General features: G+C 48.2%; 1 protein-coding gene across 1 annotated transcript in view; it reads left to right on the top strand.

Annotated features, from left to right (window-relative positions):
* The window catches only part of LOC140429605 (A disintegrin and metalloproteinase with thrombospondin motifs 19-like), a 789098-nt gene that overhangs the window by 729183 nt on the left and 36668 nt on the right, over positions 1-23247 (top strand). The window contains exon 21 of the mRNA XM_072516849.1: positions 145-297. Coding sequence (XP_072372950.1) covers positions 145-297 — 153 coding nt within the window. The remainder of the gene's footprint in view (positions 1-144; positions 298-23247) is intronic.

The raw sequence follows: 23247 nt of genomic DNA, 5'->3' as shown, positions 1-23247 counted from the left end.
CTGTGTCGTGTGTTTTCAGAGTTTTAGTTTCCTTTGGGAATTTTTAGGAACAGATGAGTTGAGCGCTGTGTCAACATCTGTGGCAGTGTTGGATAGGGTGTGATGTTATTGTAAATTATATCCTTATGTTGATGTGCATTACAGTGTTCAGTGAAATGTGGCAAGGGGGCTCGGCACCGAACTATAAAGTGCACCAATCCACGCAAGAAATGCGATTTATCAACACGTCCAAAGGAGGCAGAAGACTGTGAAGATTACTCAAAATGCTACGTCTGGAGAACAGGAGACTGGTCTAAGGTGGTACATATTCTGTAAATTTGCCATTTTTTGTTCAGTATTCCTATCATATTGTGAACGTTATTCAGTGCTTTCTTATCGACAGGTGCATGCGATGGCACAAAGTATGTGAGTGGTTTAACACAGTCATTTGTCTGGTCGTGATCAGTACCTCAGGGACTGTTGTTGGCTTTGATCAGAATTAATGTAGATTTCACAGAGAATGTCTGGGGTGGGATCCTCCATCAGCAGGATCCTCCGCTTCGCCGGCTGCGCACTCACGCCTGTGGATTTCCCAATGGCGCGGAAATGGCCACAATGGGAAACCACAGTTAAACAAGGCGGCACATTTCCAGTGCGTTGGGTTCAGGTTTTATATTTTTGCCAAATTAACCATTCTGATCCTCTCCCACCCACCTTGGGGTGGGGGGTGGTTAAGATTCCTTCCATGGAGGAGAAAATTCAGTATAAAATACATCCCAAGCTAGGTAATGTTTAAAAAAAAGTAGCAAAGCATTTTCTGCTTAGATGTGTTGAATTTTACCAGCTTGGACTTCTCCCAATTGGCTGGCTACCTGGACGGAGGATCCCGCTGTCGGTGGGGGGCGCGACACGCCAGAAAATGGGTCTGGCAGGATGGAGAATCCCGCGAGGTAAAGTAACTACAGGCTAAACTAACATTGGTTAATTTGCATCTATCTGAGGAATAATGGACAATAAAACACCAATGTTGAATATTTTACATAAAAACCACAAATGCAGGACTCCCAGTGCCTCATCGCGTTCATTGTATTTATAGCTCCTTAGCCTAGGAAGGTCCAAGAAACAATCCACAATCTGTACTGATCCCAACTGGGGAGGCAATAAGGGAACTATAATTGGCCTTGACTTAGGTTAGGGAAAATAAAATTAGAGAAAATTGATTGTCTAGGACCTCATGCTAGTAGTGCACTATTTAAACATTGGGTGAGAACCCGATCAGGCGTAGGTACGAAGTTGTCCTGCTGTGTGATTTGATTTTACTTTAATTATAATATTTCCTTGTATCTCCCCTCCACTACCAAGTTCTGCAGCATGATTAGCTTCCACTCCAAACGTTTGTCAGTCCTCAGCCCTCGGGTATTCCCTATGCCACTCTTAAATAAGGTAAGTGTATACTGGGGGGCGGGGGGGGTTCTTTCAGTAGAAAGTACAATGATTCCAGTGAGGCAATGTCAAAAATGGAAACTATTCCTACTTGGTGGGTAGTTTCATTTTTTTCTACTTTTCTTTTTTGTTCCAGACTGACTCACCCGTCAGGCCTCCCAACACAGCTGGGAGCCACTCAGCTGGTATTAGTAATGAGACCAATTGGCAAGTGGCTGCATTAGAAATCCCACAGATTAGCATCTGGGTCTGTTCTGGATGCCAATTGGGAGAAGTCCAAGCTGGTAAAATTCAACACATCTAAGCAGAAAATGCTTTGCTACTTTTTTTTAACATTACCTAGCTTGGCGTGTATTTTATACTGAATTTTCTCCTCCATGGAAGGAATCTTAACCACCCCCCACCCCAAGGTGGATGGGAGAGGATCAGAATGGTTAATTTGGCAAAAATATAAAACCTGAACCCAACGCACTGGAAATGTGCCGCCTTGTTTAACTGTGGTTACATGTGACCAGCCCCTCTAAAGAGGGGAATTAAAAGATTTAAATTGGGGCACTATTGAGATTTTCATCATGATTTGACATATGAAACCTTCTGCATGAGTTTTCTGGAGCGAGGAATGTGGCGTTAAAGTGGACGTGAGATTGAATGGCATATCATAGGGAAGGTTAAAGGTCCTGAGATTAATAAAGGCCCAGTACTCATAGCTACGTTCTCAGATCCTGTTAAAAAAATTATGTGGTGACACTATTGGTTGTGACAGACTTATCTGTACGATTTGGAACTCTACACACACAAAAGATGAGGGTGGATGGCACTGTGGCTGCTTCAGATTGGACTTTTACATGAGGGAGAGCAGCAGAGCAATAAGTGTGCTATGGAGCAGCTGCAGATGGATAACAGATGGGAGCAACCAAGATGCTGAGTTCGTAGGAGGCAATGCTCACCAAACGGAATGCAGAGACCGAGCTCAGCATACTCAATCACTTTGACGAACAATGTTTCCAGAGGGCTGAGACTGTCTCAACAGATGGTCACAAACATCTGTAGCTTCTTAACATAGAGATTACGAGCAGGAGGAGGCCCTTCGGCCCTTCAAGCCTGCTCCTCTATTCATTAAGATCATGGCTGATCAGGCAACACAATAGTCTAATCCTGCCTTCCCCTCATATCCTATGATCCCCTTCACCCCAAGTGCTATATCTTACTGCTCCTTCAAAACATACAACGTTTTGGCCTCAACTACTACCTGTGGCAATGAATTCCACAGTCTCTCCACTCTCTCGGTGAAGAAATTTCTCCTCATCGCTGTCCTAAATGGTCTGACCTGTATCCTCAGACTGTGACCCCTGATTTTGGACATCCCCACCATCGGGAACATCCTTCTTGCATATACCCTTTCTAGTCCTTTTAGAATTTTATAGGTTTCTATGAGATCTCCCTCATTCTTCTGAACTCCAGTAAATACAATCCTAACCAATTTAATCGCTCCTCATACGCCTGTCCTGCCATCCCAAGAATCAGTCCGGTAAACCTTCACTTCACTCCCTCTAGAGCAAGAACACCCTTCCTCAGATAAGGAGACCAAATTTGCACACAATATTCCAGGTGTAGCCTCGCCAAGGCCCTGTATAATTGCAGCAAGACATACGTGCTCCTGTACTCGAGTCCTCTTGGTATGGAAGCCAATATACCATTTGCCTTCTACACTGCCTGCAAGGTAATGCACCTGCATAGACGAAGACCATTTCCCTGCTGGACCTTATGGCCACACATTATCAGTGGCTGTGAAAGTCACCACTGTCCTGAACTTTTTAGTCTCTGGTTCCGTGCAGGAAGCAACATAGAACATAGAACGTTACAGCGCAGTACAGGCCCTTCGGCCCACGATGTTGCACCGAAACAAAAGCCATCTAACCTACACTATGCCATTATCATCCATATGCTTATCCAATAAACTTTTAAATGCCCTCAATGTTGGCGAGTTCCCTACTGTTGCAGGTAGGGCATTCCACGGCCTCACCACTCTTTGCGTAAATAACCTACCTCTGACCTCTGTCCTATATCTATTACCCCTCAGTTTAAAGCTATGTCCTCTCGTGCCAGCCATTTCCATCCGCGGGAAAAGGCTCTCACTGTCCACCCTATCTAACCCCCTGATCATTTTGTATGCCTCTATTAAGTCTCCTCTTAACCTTCTTCTCTCGAACGAAAACAACCTCAAGTCCATCAGCCTTTCCTCATAAGATTTTCCCTTCATACCAGGCAACATCCTGGTAAATCCCCTCTGCACCCGCTCCAAAGCCTCCACGTCCTTCCTATAATGCGGTGACCAGAACTGTACGCAATACTCCAAATGCGGCCGTACCAGAGTTTTGTACAGCTGCAACATGACCTCCTGACTCCGGAACTCAATCCCTCTACCAATAAAGGCCAACACTCCATAGGCCTTCTTCACAACCCTATCAACCTGGGTGGCAACTTTCAGGGATCTATGTACATGGACACCTAGATCCCTCTGCTCATCCACACTTCCAAGAACTTTACCATTAGCCAAATATTCCGCATTCCTGTTATTCCTTCCAAAGTGAATCACCTCACACTTCTCTACATTCAACTCCATTTGCCACCTCTCAGCCCAACTCTGCAGCTTATCTATATCCCTCTGTAACCTGCTACATCCTTCCACACTGTCGACAACACCACCGACTTTAGTGTCGTCTGCAAATTTACTCACCCACCCTTCTGCGCCTTCCTCTAGGTCATTGATAAAAATGACAAACAGCAACGGCCCCAGAACAGATCCTTGTGGTACGCCACTTGTAACTGAACTCCATTCTGAACATTTCCCATCAACCACTACCCTCTGTCTTCTTTCAGCTAGCCAATTTCTGATCCACATCTCTAAATCACCCTCAATCCCCAGCCTCCGTATTTTCTGCAATAGCCTACCGTGGGGAACCTTATCAAACGCGTTACTGAAATCCATATACACCACATCAACTGCTCTACCCTCGTCTACCTGTTCAGTCACCTTCTCAAAGAACTCAATAAGGTTTGTGAGGCATGACCTACCCTTCACAAAGCCATGCTGACTATCCCTGATCATATTATTCCTATCTAGATGATTATAAATCTTGTCTCTTATAATCCCCTCCAAGACTTTACCCACTACAGACGTGAGGCTCACCGGTCTATAGTTGCCGGGGTTGTCTCTGCTCCCCTTTTTGAACAAAGGGACCACATTTGCTATCCTCCAGTCCTCTGGCACTATTCCTGTAGCCAATGATGACATAAAAATCAAAGCCAAAGGTCCAGCAATCTCTTCCCTGGCCTCCCAGAGAATCCTAGGATAAATCCCATCAGGCCCCGGGGACTTATCTATTTTCAGCCTGTCCAGAATTGCCAAAACCTCTTCCCTACGTACCTCAATGCCATCTATTCTAATAGCCTGGGTCTCAGCATTCTCCTCCACAACATTATCTTTTTCGTGAGTGAATACTGACGAAAAATATTCATTTAGTATCTCGCCTATTTCTTCAGACTCCACACACAACTTCCCATCCCTGTCCTTGACTGGTCCTACTCTTACCCTAGTCATTCGCTTATTCCTGACATACCTATAGAAAGCTTTTGGGTTTTCCTTGATCCTACCTGCCAAATACTTCTCATGTCCCCTCCTTGCTCGTCTTAGCTCTCTCTTTAGATCCTTCCTCGCTACCTTGTAACTATCCATCGCCCCAACTGAAACTTCACACCTCATCTTCACATAGGCCTCCTTCTTCCTCTTACCAAGAGATTCCACATCTTTGGTAAACCACGGTTCCCTCGCTCTACGCCTACCTCCCTGCCTGACCGGTACGTACTTATCAAGAACACGCAGTAGCTGATCCTTGAACAAGCTCCACTTATCCAGTGTGCCCAACACTTGCAGCCTACTTCTCCAACCTATCCCCCCCAAGTCACGTCTAATGGTATCATAATTGCCCTTCCCCCAGCTATAACTCTTGCCCTGCGGTGTATACTTATCCCTTTCCATCACTAACGTAAACGTCACCGAATTGTGGTCACTGTCCCCAAAGTGCTCTCCTACCTCCAAATCCAACACCTGGCCTGGTTCATTACCCAAAACCAAATCCAACGTGGCCTCGTTGGCCTGTCAACATATTGTGTCAGGAAACCCTCCTGCACACACTGTACAAAAAACGACCCATCTAATGTACTCGAACTATATCTTTTCCAGTCAATATTTGGAAAGTTAAAGTCTCCCATAATAACTACCCTGTTATTTTCGCTCTTATCCAGGATCATCCTCGCCATCCTTTCCTCTACATCCCTAGAACTATTTGGAGGCCTATAGAAAACTCCCAACAGGGTGACCTCTCCTTTCCTATTTCTAACCTCAGCCCATACTAGCTCGGAAGATGACTCCCCATCTAGCATCCTCTCTGCCACCGTAATACTGCTCTTGACTAGCAGCGCCACACCTCCCCCTCTTTTGCCTCCTTCTCTGAGCTTACTAAAACACCTAAACCCCGGAACCTGCAACATCCATTCCTGTCCCTGCTCTATCCATGTCTCTGAAATGGCCACAACATCGAAGTCACAGGTACCAACCCATGATGCCAGTTCCCCTACCTTATTTCGTATACTCCTGGCATTGAAGTAGACACACTGCAAACCATCTACCTGAACACTGGCCCCCTCCTGCGACGTCAAATCTGTGCTCCTGACCTCTATACTCTCATTCTCCCTTACCCTAAAAATACAATCCAGGTTCCCATGCCCCTGCTGCATTAGTTTAAACCCCCCCAAAGAGCACTAACAAATCTCCCCCCCAGCCAAGCAACGTCAAGATGTATGAAGAGTCTCCCAATTGGCTGTCCATAAATACATTGGGCAGTTGAATTATTTGCCATGTCCGGCAGTTAAGTAAATTTCACCTATGGTGACAATATCCAGAATAGTAGGTACATATTCGCATCTCTGGCTAACTTCTCACAGATACAGGGTGCCATTAATTGCAATCTGAGGAGCTCCAAATAAATTAATCGAATTCATCAACCGCAAGGAATATTTCCAACCATGTTAAACTGGTGCACAGTCACAAGAAAGGATTCATTCATGTCTGTGTTAGCTTCTCTGGGATCTACCATGATCCTTTCATGTAGTCACAGCCCACCATACCCAAACTGGACACAGATGAAAAAACGCCTCCAAATCCAGCTGATCACACCTCTGAGAAATACTACCAATGGACCCAAAGAGCATTGCACTGACCATTGTCATGATATCCATATTAGCATATCATGGTGCAATCACACACACACACTGATGGACAGGTAGACGGACCAATCAACACACACACAACATCACAGCCAATCACCAGTGAGAGCAAACGCACTATAAAACAGGAAACACCACAGTTCCCGCTCATTCTACCAGGAGCTAGCTCAAAGCACAGAGCTCACAGCGTGCCACTCAGACAAACACCATGTGCTGAGTGCCTCTCTAAGATAGTGCTAGGGCTGGGTCCACAGATTAACTGGTGAAGTACGAACCACAGCCAGAAGTTAACAGTTGCTATTGTACAGAATAATAAAACAGAGTTGTACCATCTACAACCATGTTGGTTTGTTTGTGTATCGGAACACGCAACACAACATGATACCAGGACTGGAAACTCGACAGCGACTGTGAGACCTAACTGCACCTCTTTAGAGATCCGCCATCCTGCGCCATGGACACCATCAGCCCGCCGCAGCCACTCCAAATCACTGGAAATCTCGGCGTCAACTGGAAGCTGTTTAAACAGCGCTTCCAGCTCTTCCTAGAAGCCACAGAAAGGAAGAATGCATCGGACACCAGGAAGATAGCCCTGCTCCTCGCCACGGCGGGGCAACATGCCATCCACATCTACAACTCCCTGGCATTTGTGGAAGGCAAGGACAAGACGAAGTACAAGACGGTCCTTCTAAAATTTGAGTAACACTTCAGCGTCGAAGTGAATGAGAGCTTCGAGAGGTACCTCTTCCAGCAGCACCTGCAGGGTAAGGATGAGCCTTTTCAATCTTTTTTGGCACACCTCCGTATCCTCGCGCAGTCCTGCGGCTATGAGGCCATCTCCGATTCCATGATTCGGGATCAGATAGTTTTTGGGGTCACCTCGGACACCCTACGCCAGCAGCTCCTCAGAATAAAGCGCCTCACCCTAGACACCGCCATCGAAACCTGCGTCCTCCACGAAAACGTGACCAGCCGGTACTGCCAATTCCAGGCGGCCGAATCGGCACGGCAGGGGTCCTATGAGATCGAGCGGGTCCAGTTGATCGAGTTCCTCCCGGCCCGCGGCCCGGAAGAGGGCGGCCATTTCGCGCGTTTTCCAGGGCCTCCCGTGCTTGTACGTGCCAAAAGAGGGGGCGTCGACGCAGAGGGACATGATGCGCAGGCACGCTCTACGCAGGACTGCACCGCGCATGCGCAGTGGAGCAACGAACGGCATGACGTCACGACGTGCGGCAACTGTGGATCCGCACACTTAAAGCGGCAATGTCCAGCCAAAACTCGACAATGCCTCTGCTGTGGCAAGATGGGCCACTACGCTGCCTGCTGTCGAGCAGCTCAACCTGCCAACGCTCCGCAATTCCGCCAGCCTCGCAGGGACGTGCGGGCCATTCAGCTTCCATACACTGAGTCATACCCTGACGACGTACAGACCAGTGATACCGATGACCGGGAAGCCTTCCGCGTTGCGGTAATAGACCGAAATTGGATGTCCCCAAGTAGGACCCACCAGCCGATGCCAGTGCACAATGTTAACCCGGGCAATGAATGGTGTGCCACCCTAACGGTCAACCGATCACCAATCACATTCCGCTTAGACACTGCAGCCTCCGCCAATCTCACTGCATGGTCAGCCTTCCACACCTTGAAGGTCAAACTACCGATTCGGCCATCCCACTGTCAATTGGTCGATTACAACAGTAATGTTATCCCGGCCATGGGGTCCTGCCAGCTCGAGGTTGCACACAATTCATACACAGCCACACTGTCTTTTGAGATAGTTGGATCCTTGAAGGACTCTCTGCTAGGCGCACAGACGTGCAAGATCCTCCACCTCGTTCAGCGGGTACACACTCTGTCTCCAGAAGGCATGTCCGATTTCCCGGATGCAGACTTTAGGGCGCAGCTCCACTCACTCCTCGCGCACAACCAGGAGGTTTTCGAGGGCATGGGCACACTGCCCTATACTTAGAAAATACGGCTCAAACCGGACGCCACCCCGGTCATTCACGCACCTCGTAGAGTCCCAGCACCACTCAAGGACGCCTCAAGCAGCAGCTGCAGGATCTCCAGGACCAAGGAGTGCTTTCCCGGGTCACGGAGCCGACGCCATGTGTCAGCTCCATGGTGTGCGTAAAAAAGCCCTCTGACGAGCTCCGGATCTGCATCGACCCGAAAGACCTGAACAATAACATCATGAGGGAACACTACCCCATACTCAAACGAGAAGAAATCACGAGCGAAATGGCCCGGGCTAAAATTTTTACCAAGCTTGATGCCTCAAAGGGTTTTTCGCAGATTCAGCTGGATCAGTCCAGGAGGAAGCTGTGCACTTTCAACACTCCCTTTGGCAGATACTGCTTCTCTAGGATGCCGTTTGGCATCATCTCGGCATCCGAGGTGTTTCATCGAATCATGGAACAGATGATGGAGGGCATCGAAGGGGTGGGCGTCAATGTTGCCGACGTCATCATCTGGTTCACTGTGGCTGCCCGCACACCAGAAGGAATGGGAGGAGCTCAAGATCAAGCTCACCACCGCCCCGGTATTGGCGTTCTTCAACGCTACTCGAGACACAAAGATCTCGACTGATGCCAGCCAGTCCGGCATTGGGGCGGTACTCCTGCAACGGGACGACACTGCATCATGGGCCCCGGTCGCCTATGCCTCGCGGGCCATGACCCCCACAGAACAGTGCTATGCGCAGATTGAGAAGGAGTGCCTGGGTTTGTTAACCGGCACAGATACATTCCACGACTATGTGTATGGTCTTCCGCAGTTCACCGTGGAGACCGACCATCGCCCCCTGGTCGGCATCATACAAAAGGACCTCAATGAGATGACCCCTCGCCTCCAGCGCATTCTGCTCAAGCTCCGGAGGTACGACTTCCAACTTGTCTACACCCCGGGAAAGGACCACATCATCGCGGATGCCCTGTCCAGAGCAGTGAGCACACCGCCCGAATCGAGGGGGTTCGTTTGTCAGGTCGACGCACAAGTAGCCTTCACATCAGCCAATCTGCCGGCTACTGATGCAAGTCTGGCCCACATTCGCCGTGAGACTACGGCTGACCCCCTTCTACAACGTGTAATGCACCACATGACGGAAGGGTGGCTCAAGGGGCAGTGCCCACAATTCTACAATGTCCGGGACGACTTGGCCGTCATTGATGGTGTCCTCCTAAAGTTGGACCAGATTGTGATCCCACACAGCATGCACCGGCTTGTCCTCAAACAATTGCACGAAGGCCATCTCGGGGTTGAAAAGTGCAGGCGGAGGGCCCGAGAAGCTGTGTACTGGCTGGGCATCAGCAACGACATCGCCAACATGGTGCTCAACTGCCCCACCTGCCAAAGGTTTCAGCCGGCGCAACCCCCTGAGACGCTTCAGCCCCATGAGTTGGTAACGTCCCCCTGGGCAAAGGTGGGTGTGGACCTTTTTCATGCATTTGGCAGGGACCACATTATTATAATTGACTATTTTTCCAATTATCCGGAGGTCATACGCCTGCACGACTTGACATCATCAGCTGCAATCAGAGCATGTAAAGAAACCTTCACTCGCCATGGCATTCCGCTTACCGTCATGGCGGACAATGGGCCCTGTTTTGCGAGCCAAGAATGGTCTTCTTTTGCCGCTTCATACGGCTTCACACACGTGACGTCCAGCCCTTTGCATCCCCAGTCGAATGGCAAGGCGGAAAAGGGCGTCCATATCGTGAAGCGGCTCCTCTGCAAGGCTGCGAATGCCGGATCTGAGTTCTGCTTAGCCCTGCTGGCCTATCGCTCGGCCCCACTTTCCATAGGCCTCTCACCAGCCCAGCTGTTGATGGGTCGCACCCTCAGGACCACTGTGCCGTCCATTCATGTTCCTAAACCCGACCATGCTCCAGTACTGCAAAGGATGCGACAACAACGTGCTCAGCAGAAGGTGGAACATGACACTCGGGCAACTGATCTTCCTGCCTGGCGCCTGGAGACAATGTCCGCATACACCTACCAGAGGGTGACTGGTCGGCAACTGCCGAGGTTCTCCGCCGCGTGGCTCCCCGCTCGTTCCTGGTTCGCATGCCTGATGGCTCCATTCGCCGACGTAATCGGCGGGCCCTTAGGCTGCTTCCGCGCTCGCTACGTGATCATGCACCGGTGCCATGCCTTCCTGTTGTCCCTGATGTTGACTTCGTGGAGCTTCCTGCCACTCTGCCTATTCCTCTATCGCCCGTGGCCAGGCCCATTCCTCAGCCGGTGGATCCTGACCCACCTTTGAGGCGGTCAACCCGAATTCGTCGCCCACCTACTAGACTGAACTTATGAGCCTGTTTGCACATTGGACTCATTGAATTGTTGTGCAATAATGTTAATGTGTTTGTTTCTTTGTCGTTCCAGGAGTTCTCTTTCGATATTTGATGATTGCACTTGTTTTATTTGAGGTACAACCTCATTGCTCTGTTGCACCTGACACCTTCCTATGTACATAGTTTAGCCTCATGTACATGTTGTAAATATTGCACACACACACTCAGCCACATTCAGTACACACCAATATTTATTACCATGTAGGCACATATCCTTGTGAAAAGGGGGGGGATGTCATGATATCCATATTAACATATCATGGTGCAATCACACACACACTGATGGACAGGTAGACGGACCAATCAACACACACACAACATCACAGCCAATCACCAGTGAGAGCACACGCACTATAAAACAGGGAACACCACAGTTCCCGCTCATTCTACCAGGAGATAGCTCAGAGCACAGAGCTCACAGCGTGCCACTCAGGCATACACCATGTGCTGAGTGCCTCTCTAAGATAGTGCTAGGGCTGGGTCCACAGCTTAACTGGTGAAGTACGACCCACAGCCAGAAGTTAACAGTTGCTATTGTACAGAATAATAAAACAGAGTTGTACCATCTACAACCGTGTTGGTTCGTTTGTGTATCGGAACACCCAACATGACAACCATCATGATAACCAAGTGTGTCATCGAGCAGGCTGGAGATACACTTCAGGTGCCTGGATATGTTTGAAAGCACCATATATATTCAACAGTGAGGGTCTCTTTTATACCCTGGTGCGCTTTATTTGTATAACACACAAATAGCAGCTGGGACTGGAGATGGAGAAGGAAGAAGCTGCTTATCAATCATCATCTAAAGAGGATTTCAATGGAAAGGAATAGGTGAAGGGGAGGACGAAGATGAAAATAAGCACAAAATTCCAGACCATCCATTCATATTAGAGCTCAGACTCCATGGATTCCCTCATAGCCCAAAAGGATCAGTTACTCACTCTCACTGGACATAGTAATGATCAAATCCACCAGTCCATCCCCTGCCAACACAAAGCAGTCCTGTAATCAATCATCCACTCATTCCACATCAATGATGGTCCTCATCAATTCATCTCTTCACAGTTTCACCTAGCAATGGAAAAGGCAAACTGCCAATCGACAGGCAATAATAATCAACAATTCATACAAAATAATGCATTTTATGTTAGTTAATTTAACAAAAGGAAAACTCATAGCAAAATGTTTCCAGAAATGCCCATGTGCATACCCCTTAAGAACTACAAATCTTTACTCTTCCTCTTCCTCGCAGTTCTATATGGTGAAACCCTTGTGGCTTCAGCAAAGGTAAAGAGCAGGTTCGTTATCCCTATTATAACTCTTGAGACACGTATCGCCAGCCACCGTTAAATGTTGGACCCATGAGAACCTACCAAAGCCATCTCCTTTTCGGCAGGGCAGCCTCGGTCAGCGGGACATGAGGCAGCAAATTGGATACGGTTGAGATTGTGTGGCGAGGGGGGGGGGTGGTGAGAAGGGGAAATGGTGAGATGTGGGAATACTTTGAGTTTCCACTTCCATGGCCCCCAAATTAAATATCTGACACCCTGTTTATGGAGGCAGACATGAGGAGGCATTGACCACCTTCGAGGCCTTCTTGGACTGATTAGATTGTCGGGATTGAAATTCCATTTCAGGGACCAGCTCAACAATGGACGACATCCGTGCAGTGACCTGCACTTTTGTTCACTAATGTCACTCTTTCACCACTCTTTTCTCGTGCTCATTTGTGATCTATGATTAACCAAGTGAAAACACATAATTGGACACACAAAGTGCTTCTTTTTGTGCTGGTGCCTGTTACGTATCTGTCCAGTGACAGTGCACCCCAGAAGGAATGAATTCCTCTGAGGAATCATTGTCCAGATGGCTCAGAGCTGCTGTTTCTCGTATGGTGGGCGTGGGGGAGAAAAGGTATGGATATGGATAAATAATAAGCAAAATTGTTGTTTCTTACCACAGCTAAGATGATCACTTGGTGCAGAAATCAAATTAACATGGCTGACTGAGCCCTGCCTGAGATGTGAGTCGGAGATATTTAGTGCTGTCACTAGACAGCTGCAAAGTCCCAGTCTCCTCATCTCCAACGGTCAGGATGCAGACATGCCGCTGACCTCCACAGCCCCTTCCTCTCCAGATCCCAGTTTTATTATCTGTGACAGAACGCCTCTGTGCCACTTCCTCATTCTTGTATTTTGTGCTCTCTTCTCCTGCACGTGGGAGCGACAAACCTATCAGTTTCTGTAAGACAAGTGTTCCCCTGCTGGACGGAGTGTGTACAGTGAGGTACCCCTGGCCTGCATGTAAAGACATCTGTCTACATTTGATATGCTGACTGAAGTGCTATCACATTTCATAAAGATTGGGGTGATGGAAGAGAACGCAGTAAATGGGGATTATAAGAAAGTACACAGATGCTGAACAATGAATCCTCTTGAAACTTAAGTGGGCTTGGGGTGTGATATGATGCTTGACGAGATAAATGGAGAGAGGATGGGTATATTACAGGATCTAGGTGAATCTATCTGCCACTTTGCTCAACTTTCCTCACTCTTTAAACCACTTTGTGCACTGAATCTGTGTACAGGACACTTCTGCTGTTGATTAATTTCCTGTCTGTTTTTCCGTGACTCCAACTCCTCCACATTTTCCTTGGATCCTATATGTAACCCAGTTGAGATCGAATTGTGCGGGTTCACATTACGTCTGCTCGTAGGCATGGGCGATGCAACACATGGAACTTAAATGATAATGAGACATCCATGTTGAAGCCAGACATCTTGTGGTCTTCATGGCCATTATAACTCCCACCCCCCCACCCCCGACCCCAGCCTCCACCCTCCCACACACACAGAAACCAGCTCTGCATTATTATAGGACTTCATTTCTCCAGGGAGTTTTCACGTATTTTCAGGCACCCCATGTTGGGCACCATTGTTTATGAGCAGTTGGCTCGTCGGTCTAGGGGTATAGTTTTTGTTTAGGAGTTTCCATTGCGGTAAAATGAGAGAGTTTCAAATCCAGGACGGGCCTTGCAAAGCATTTTGGGGGGCGGCATGGTGGCACAGTGGATAGCACTGCTGCCTCTCCTCTGTCAGGGATCCGGGTTCAATTCCCACCTTGAGTGACTGTCTGTGTGGAATTTGCACTTTCTCCCTGTGGCTGCGTGGGTTTCCTCCGGGTGCTCCCGGCAAGTTAGGTGGATTGGGCATGCTAAATTGGCCCTTTCAGGGCGGGGGATTGGGCCTAGGTAGGGTGGTCTTTCAAAGGTTTCGGTGCAGACTCGATGGGCCTAAAGGCCTTTTTCTGTACTGTAGGGATTCTATGATTCCATTCTATTCTATGATTTGCCCTTTGCCCCTTCCTGATGAAACAATATACCTAGAATTATGGTCATGAATTTATATTCCCTCTATATCCCACCAAAGTGGGCCCAAACTGTCTCTTGCCCTGATACCTAAATGTAAATTCTGTTCTTCCGTTAGCTGCATAAATAGATTTTCATCAAACAACATAAAATTCTTTACTTTATTCTCATTGATTTTCCCTTGCACCCAACTTGAATCAGCTGGACTGCAAGCAAATCCTGGGAACAGTAAAATAATTAAAAGGTAAAGACTTCAGCCACTATAAAAGGAGTGAGGCAGGCACAATGCGGCAAATGGCTCACTTCTGTTCTGCATGATTCCATGATAATTGGTTGCCTGTCCTTCAGCTGCCTGGACCTTAAGCTCTGGAATTACCTCCCAAGCCTATATGCCTCTCTAGCTCTCTTTCCTCCTTTGAGACAGCTCTTTAAACCTAGCTCATCTCCTAATATTTTGTTATGTGGCTCGTGTCAAATTGTGTTTGGTAAAATTCCTGTGAACCACCTTGGGGCATTTTACTATATGAAAGGTGCTATACTGGCAAGTTGTTGTAATGCAAAATTCCATTAAATTGGACAAGGGCCATCCAACCTTTTTCAAAAATTTCATTTATCAAAGTGCAAGATGTCTGCTAGTGAAATGATTGTTTTAGCATTCTGACCTTGTAAGTGACCTGCAGTAAGTCAGGTGCAGGAAGCTGCTCACCATGAGAAAGCTTTTGCAGCATAAGTCTTACACCTTTCAAATCTCCAGCAGCCACAGAAGTGTGCTTTGGCAGGTAAATCAAATGGCTGAGCTGTCTTCAGGAACAGCCCAACCACATGTTTTAGCAATTACAGCCCTCATACTTGAAAGCTGTTTAACTGTAAATGTTAGCTGCTATTGATGTTTTCAGCATTTTAGATGCATCTCCAGGGTGCAACAAATATAGATTTGCTCGCATATTATGCAAGAACTACTTTTGTGCCATTTGCAGTTTGTAAAGTAGCAAAAGATTGTTTAGTTAGTTTTGGGTTGAACTGCATAACCTCAGAACTTTTTTTTAAGTTGGAATGCAGTCACACAAAGTTTGCATATTAAGTGAAAATGAACATTAAGCTAGGTTGTTATTTAGTAATTGCTGAAAATATACTTAAATGTATAAAAAGCAAATATTTTTCAATAAAAACATAAGCAAAACCTGTTGAAAGATTAGTTCCTTAAACCATTCCGTCCATTTTGAATTCAGAATAAAATGGCGACCAAAACATTTATTTTTAATCTCTTATAAATACAAACTATTATCTTTCTTGAACTTTATTGCCTACTCGAAATATATTTTATTTCTGAGCCTCAGACATCAGACAAGAAGCTGAGATCTTTTTTGATCATAATGTACAATTACGGCAAACTGGTTAGCAGCGAATATCATTTTTTAAACAATCTGATGACTGCTAATGTGCTCAAGCTTATAGTTTACTGTTTAATAGTTACTCTTTAATAATAAGGATTTTGATAAACTCTGAAGCTGATTTATATTGTCCAAGTGCTACCAGCTCCTGACACACAGTTTATGCATAGGTTTATCTTTGATGTTACTATCTAATATGTTTGTAATTCAGGCCTGGTGGCAATGCAGTTTCATGTCTTCCAGACTGGCATCAGTCTCAGAGATCTGTTCACTGCGTTCTCTGTGTTCTGCCATGATGCAGTTGATGCACTATCAATTACGTCGAGACGAGAGTAGAGAGTAATCGAGGCGTTATTATGCAGAGATGTGTAGCCTCCCGCAGCTGCCGCCGAAATGGCTGCAGCTCGGATAGCCTACACATTTATACTCCGCCTACTGGGCGGAGCCAGCAGGCATGGATCTACCCCCGTAACTGTAGTACAGGAGCCTTACCGTAATACCCCTCGTATGTGGTATATACAATACAACAGTGGTGACTACCACATTCACCCCCTGTTAAAAAAGAGTCCAGTGGGGGGGGTGGAAAACTATTTACATTCAGGTGTTTAACATTTTATGGAAAAGTTTACAAATTCAGACGATCGGGCGCCTTGATCCGGCGTTGCGAGCGCCGCAGTTCTGGTGGCGATTTCGGCGTCGGTTCAGTCGTCGCTGACTCCGGGAGCGTGTCGACTTCATCTTAATCCCCGGGTGGGACCAAGGGGAGGACGGATCGTCCTGGAGCGGGGGCTGTGGTGGGGTACGCTGGGGGGAAGGGAGGGTGGCGCCGGGGGCAGGGGGGGGGGTGACCCAGCTGGTGCCAGGTCCCTGAGGGAGACTGTGTCTTGGCGGCCGTCAGGGTACGCTACGTAGGTGTACTGCGGGTTCGCGTGAAATAGCTGTACCCTCTCAACCAATGGGTCCCCCTTGTGTAGCCGCACGTGCTTACGGAAGATGGGTCCTGGAGCTGCCAGCCACATTGGGAGCGAAACCCCGGAGGTGGACTTCCTGGGGAAGGCAACGAGACGTTCATGGAGAGTTTTGTTAGTCGCAGTGCAAAGGAGCGACCGAATGGAGTGAAGGGCGATGGGGAGGACCTCCTGCCAGCGGTAGGCCAGGAGATTTCTGGACCGTAGGGCCAGCTGGACTGCCTTCCAGAATCTCCCGCTCCACCTGCCCGTTTCCTTGGGGGTTGTAGCTGGTCGTCCTGCTCGAGGCAATGCTCCTGTTGAGCAGGTACTGGCGCAGCTCATCGCTCATAATTGAGGATCCCCGGTCGCTGTGGACATAGGCGGGGAAACCAAACAGAACGAAGGTGGTGTTGAGGGCTTTGATGATGGTGGCAGACGTCATATCGGGACATGGGGCGGCGAAGGGGAATCTGGAATGCTCGTCGACCACATTAAGAAAGTACGTGTTTCGGTCGGTGGAGGGGGGGGCCTTTGAAGTCCACGCTGAGGCGTTCAAAGGGGCGGTAGGCCTTCACCGGGTGCGCTCGGTCTGGCGGTTTACATTCCGCGCAGACCTGGCAGTCTCTGGTGATAGCCCTGACTTCCGTGATGGAGTAGGGCAGATTGCGGGACTTTATGAAGTGATAAAAGCGGGTGACCCCTGGGTGACTGAGATCATCGTGCAGGGTCCGGAGTCGGTCCACTTGTGCGCTGGCGCAAGTACCTTGGGATAGGGCATCGGGGGGCTCGTTGAGCTTACCGGGGCGATACAAAATCTCGTAATTGTAGGTGGAGAGCTCGATCCTCCACCTCAAGATCTTATCATTTTTGGTCTTACCCCGCTGTGTGTCGTTGAACACGAAGGCAACCAACCATTGGTCAGTGAGGAGAGTAAATCTCCTGCCGGCCAGGTAATGCCTCCAATGCCACACAGCTTCAACGATAGCTTGTGCCGAATTCCAGAGGCATGGAGGGTGCAGGAAAAGAATGCCACGGGCCTGCCTGCCTGGTTGAGGGTGGCGGCTAGAGCGACGTCTGACACATCGCTCTCGACTTGGAAGCAGAGCGTCTCGTCGACCGCGTGCATCGCGGTCTTGCCGATGTCGGCCTTGATACGGTTGAAGGCCTGGTGAGCCTCGGCCGTCGGGAAAAACGGTGGAGTGAATGAGGCCTTGTCCGCATTGTTTGGGACCCACTGGGCGTAGTAAGAAATGAACCCCAGGCAGCGTTTGAGGGCCTTGGGGAAGGGGGAGTTCCATGAGGGGGTGCATGCGATCGGGGTCGGGCCCTAGCACTCCGTTCTGGACCCCATAGCCGAGGATGGCTAATCGGTTCGTGCTGAACAGGCACTTCACCTTGTTGTAGGTTAGGTTGAGGAGTTTAGCGGTGTGGAGGAATTTGGAAAGGTTAGCGTCGGGGTCGGGCCCTAGCACTCCGTTCTGGACCCCATAGCCGAGGATGGCTAATCAGTTTGTGCTGAACAGGCACTTCACCTTGTAGGTTAGGTTGAGGAGTTTAGCGGTGTGGAGGAATTTGGAAAGGTTAGCGTCGTGGTCCTGCTGTTTGTGGCCGCAGATGGTGACGTTATCCAAGTACGGGAAGGTGGCCCGCAGTCCGTACCGGTCAACCATTCGGTCCATCTCCCGTTGGAAGACCGAGACCCCGTTAGTGACGCCAAATGGAACCCTAAGGAAGTGGTAAAGGCGGCCGTCTGCTTCAAACGCGGTGTACGGGCGGTCCGCCTTGCGAATGGGGAGCTGATGGTAGGCAGATTCCAGGTCCACTGTCGAGAAGACCCGGTACTGTGCAATCTGATTGACCATATCGGATATACGTGGGAGGGGGTACGCGTCGAGCTGCGTGTACCAATTGATGGTCTGACTGTAGTCAATGACCATCCTGTTTTTTCCCCCAATTTTCACAACCCCCACTTGGGCTCACCAAGGGCTGTTGCTGGCCTCGATAATACCTTCCCGTAGCAGCCACTGGACCGCAGTCCCGATGAAGGTCCTGTCCTGGGCGCTGTACCGTCTGCTCTTGGTGGCGACGGGTTTGCAACAATCCGGGGTGAGGTTTGCAAACAGAGAAGGCGGGTCGACCTTGAGGGTCGTGTGGGCGCAGACAGTAAGGGGTGGTAGGGGCCCGCCAAATTTCAGGGTTAGGCTCTGGAGGTTGCACTGGAAGTCCAGGCCGCGTAGCAAGGCAGCGCAGAGGTCAGGGAGGATGTAGAGCTGGAAGCCGCTGAACTCTACGGCCTGGATGGTGAGGGCGGCAGTGCAGTACCCCCGGATCGCCACGGAGTGGGATCCGGAGGCCAGGGAGATTTTCTGGTTAATGTGGTATACCGTGAGGGAGCAGTGCCTTACCGTATCGGGGTAGATGAAGCTCTCCGTGCTCCCGGAGCCCAGAAGGCAGGATATCTTGTGCCCGTCGACCTTCACTGTCGTCGACGTGGTCGCGAGGTTGTGCGGTCGGGACTGGTCGATCGTGATGGAGGCGAGACGTGGCTGGTCGGCAGCGGTTGCAGGCGATGAGCGGCCCGGTGAGGTGGCCGACGAACAGGGGTCCTGAGGCGGGGAATATGGCGGCGCCCACGGGCCGCACGTGTCCTGAGGCAGGCAAGGTGGCGGCGCCCACGGGCCACACATGTTGTGAGGCGAGCAAGATGGTGGCGCCCACGGGCCGCACGTGTTGTGAAGTGAGCAAAATAGCGGCGCCCACAGGCCGCAGGTGGTCTCAGGCAAGGAAGATGGCAGCGCCCATAGGTCGCACGTGAGGGGTGCAGGGACAATAGCGGCGATTGAACAGGCCTGGCACACAGCAGCGAAATGACCTTTCTTCCCGCAGTCCTTGCAGTGAAGTCCGCAGAAGTAGCACTTTGGTCCCCCGGGTTTGGTTGGCTGCCGCGCGGCGCAGGCCTGGGGTTGGCTGGGGCGGTCGCTGATGGGGTCCACGATGGGGTGTTTGCTGGCGGGGTCCACGATGCCCAGGAGGGGTGGGGCGTGCGGTCGGGGACATACGCCTGTACATTGCGTGAGGCGACTGTGAGTGAGATCGCTAGTTTCTTGGTCACCGCGAGGTCGAGAGTAGCCCCTTCTAAGAGGCGCTGGCGGATGTAGGCCGATCCTATGTCCGTAACGAACGCATCTCTAACTAGCAGGTCAGAATGTTCAACGGCCGAAACGGCCTGGCAATCGCAGTCTCTCACTAGGATGTGCAGGGCACGCCAGAAATCTTCCACAGACTCACCGGGGAGTTGATGCCGCGTGGACAGGAGGTGCCTGGCGTAGATTTTGTTAGTCTGCTGAGTGTTGTTCTCCTTCAGTAGCGCCATGGCCTCAGCGCGTCCCGGATGAAGGGAAAGATATCGGAGCTCAGCCACGTGTAAAGGATCTGGAGCTTCTGTGCCTCTGAGGGTGGGTCTGTCGCAGATCCGATGTATGCTTCAAAGCAAACTAGCCAATGTGCGAAGGCCGACTTGGTGTTGTCTGCTTGAGGGTGCAGCTGCAGGCGATCAGGCTTGATGCGGAGATCCATCGTTGTAAAATCTCTGCGTAATAAATTGATGCACTATCAATTACGACGAGACGGGAGTAGAGTGTAATCGAGGCTTTGTTACGCAGAGATGTGTAGCCTCCCGCCGAAATGGCTGCAGCTCGGAGAGCCCGCACATTTATACTCCGCCTACTGGGCGGAGCCAGCAGGCAGGGATCTACCCCCGTAACTGTAGTACAGGGGCCTTACCGTAATACCCCTCGTATGCGGTATATACAATACAACAGTGGTGACCACCACAGCAGTGTCGTGATTGAAGAGCGCACCTTCATCATGGTGCTCCAAATGATTTCTCTCCCTGTATTTGTATTTCCTATTATCCACCAAGGTTTTCATGGAGAGGCCAGACATGGAGCCCAAAAAGTATCAGAGCTTCATTTCTCGAGATTGGAGCTAGCAATGCTCAGAGAAATAACAAAGTTTAAAACAAAAAAAGCATGGAATTGATCTTTTTTCACATTTTCATGATTTTGCAGGAGTAGGAATGCTTCCATCGTAACAGATATTTGAAGTTTTACTTTCTGGCCAACACTAATCTTGCATTTTACAGGAGAGCAAATAATGTATGAATGCTTCTTGTTGAGGTAAATGTATTGACTTTCAACAATCTCCTCATCAAAGGTTCACACTTTGGGAAGGATGTGAAGGAATTCGACAGAGTGCAGAAAAGATTCATAACAATTTGGTTTCAGGGATGAAGAGCCTCAACTAAGAGGATGAATTGGAGAAGCTGGGATGTTCTCTTTGGAGAAGAGAAGATTAAGGGGAGATTTGATAGCGTTTTTACTATCAGGAGAGTTCTGAACAAAGTCGATAAATTGTTCCTATTTACAGAAGAATCAAGGACGAGAAGATACCAGTTTAAGATGGTAGGCAAAAACAACAACTGTGACATGAGGGGAAACATCTTTCGGCAACATGTGCTTAAGATCTGAAATGCACTACCCAAAAGTGTGGTGGCGACTGATTCAATCAAGGCCTTCAAAAGAGAAGTGGATAAATTATCAGAAGTGGAAACAATTGCAGGGCTATGGGGAAGGCGGAAGAGCAGGGCTAGGAGAATTGCTCTTCCAGAAAGCCGGCACCAACATCCTCTGACCAATCTGTATATCCAGCTCTTGGGACAATTGAGCTATAATTCCACATAACAACCCTGAAGAATTAACTCTTCAGCAGAAACATATGAGTAAAAAAAAATGATCCAGTGCTGTGCAATATTGTTTAGAACATTTCTAAAAATTCACATTGGGCAGAAATTAAATCTTTGTAATACAGGTTATTTTGTAGAACATAAGGAAAAACGAACATTAATAAGAGTAGGACTAGGTTATTTGACCCCCTCAAGCTTGCTCCACCATTCAATAGGATCTGACCATTACCTCAATTCCACTTGCCTGGCTGCCCCCAAATCATGTATGGGGACACCCAGGTCTCTCTAAATTACAACATTCTGCAATCTCTCTCTGCTTTTTTGTTCTTCCCACCAAAATGGACACCCTCACATCTGTCTACATTATACTCCATCAGCAAGATTTTTGCCCACTGACTTTCTTGTATCCCTTTGCAGCCTCTTGGTGCCCTCCTCACAACTTGCTTTCCTACCTTTCTTTGTATCACCAGCCAATTTCGCTACAATGCAGTCTGTCCCTTCATCCACGTCATTAATATAGATTGTAAATAAAAACAGAAATTGCTGGAAAAACCCAGCAGGTCTGGAACATCTGTGGAGAGAGAAACAGGGTTAAAGTTTTGAGTTCTTATGACTCTTCAGAGATGAAAAGAGGGAGAAATGTGATGGATCGTATTCTGTTTAAGAGGGGTGGAGAAGGTGGAGCAAGGTAGAAGGTTATGGATAGGTGTGAGCTAGGAAAGATTGGAAAAAGGCATTTCGGACATAAAACAGATGATAAATTGTTGAGGCTCCAACACTGATGCCTGTGGCATTCCATTAGTTAGAGTATGCCAACCTGAAAAAGACTCATTTATACCAGCTCTTTGTTACCTGGTAGTTAACCAATCATCTATCCATGCTAATATAGTAACCCCCAACACCATGTGCTCTTATATTGGAATGTAGCCTTTTATGTGCCACTTTATTGAATGCTTTTTACACGACACCTACTAGTGTCAGCCTTTAGCCTTACTAATTTTCCTTGCACTTTTTCTCTTTTGAAATGATTGTTTTAAGTTCCTCCCTCTCTTTTACCCTTTTACTCTCTACTACTGTTGAAATGAATTTTGTTTCTTCTATCATGAAGACAGATACATAATACTTGTTCAAAATTTCTTTGATTTCTTTGTTTCCCATTATTAATTCCCCATTGTCATCGTGTAAGGGATCAATGTTTACTTTTACTACTTTCTTATTATATACTTGTAGAAGTTCTTACTGCCCATTTTTATATTTCTTGTTAGTTTATTCTCACATTCTAAACTCACCCTCTTTATTAGTGTTTTAATCACCCTTTGCTGGTTTCTAAAATGTTCTTAATCACCTGACCTACTGCTAATCGTCACAGAAATGAACACATTTTCTTTCAATTTGATACTATCCTGGTCTTCCTTAGTTAGCCAAAGTAGGTACATCCTTCTCATAGTGTATTTCTTTCTCAATGGAATGTAATCATTGTTGAGAGTTTTGAAATATGTCATTAAATTTATGCCATTGCTTATCTACTATCTTACTTTTAAGTCTGTTCCTAGTCCATTGTAGTCAACTCTGTCTTCATACCTTTGTCAGTGCCTTTATTTAAGTTTAAAACACTGGTTTAAAACCCAAGTTTTTCACCCTCAAACTGAATATGAAATTTGATCATGCTATGATCCCTCTTGCCAGAGGATCCTTTATTATAAGAACATTCATTAGTTCTGCCTCATTATAC

This window comes from Scyliorhinus torazame, chromosome 9 (assembly GCF_047496885.1).
Source record: "Scyliorhinus torazame isolate Kashiwa2021f chromosome 9, sScyTor2.1, whole genome shotgun sequence".
NCBI lineage: Eukaryota > Metazoa > Chordata > Chondrichthyes > Carcharhiniformes > Scyliorhinidae > Scyliorhinus > Scyliorhinus torazame.
Note: the sequence above shows the minus strand (reverse complement) of the source record. Positions and strands in the feature narration are given on the sequence as shown.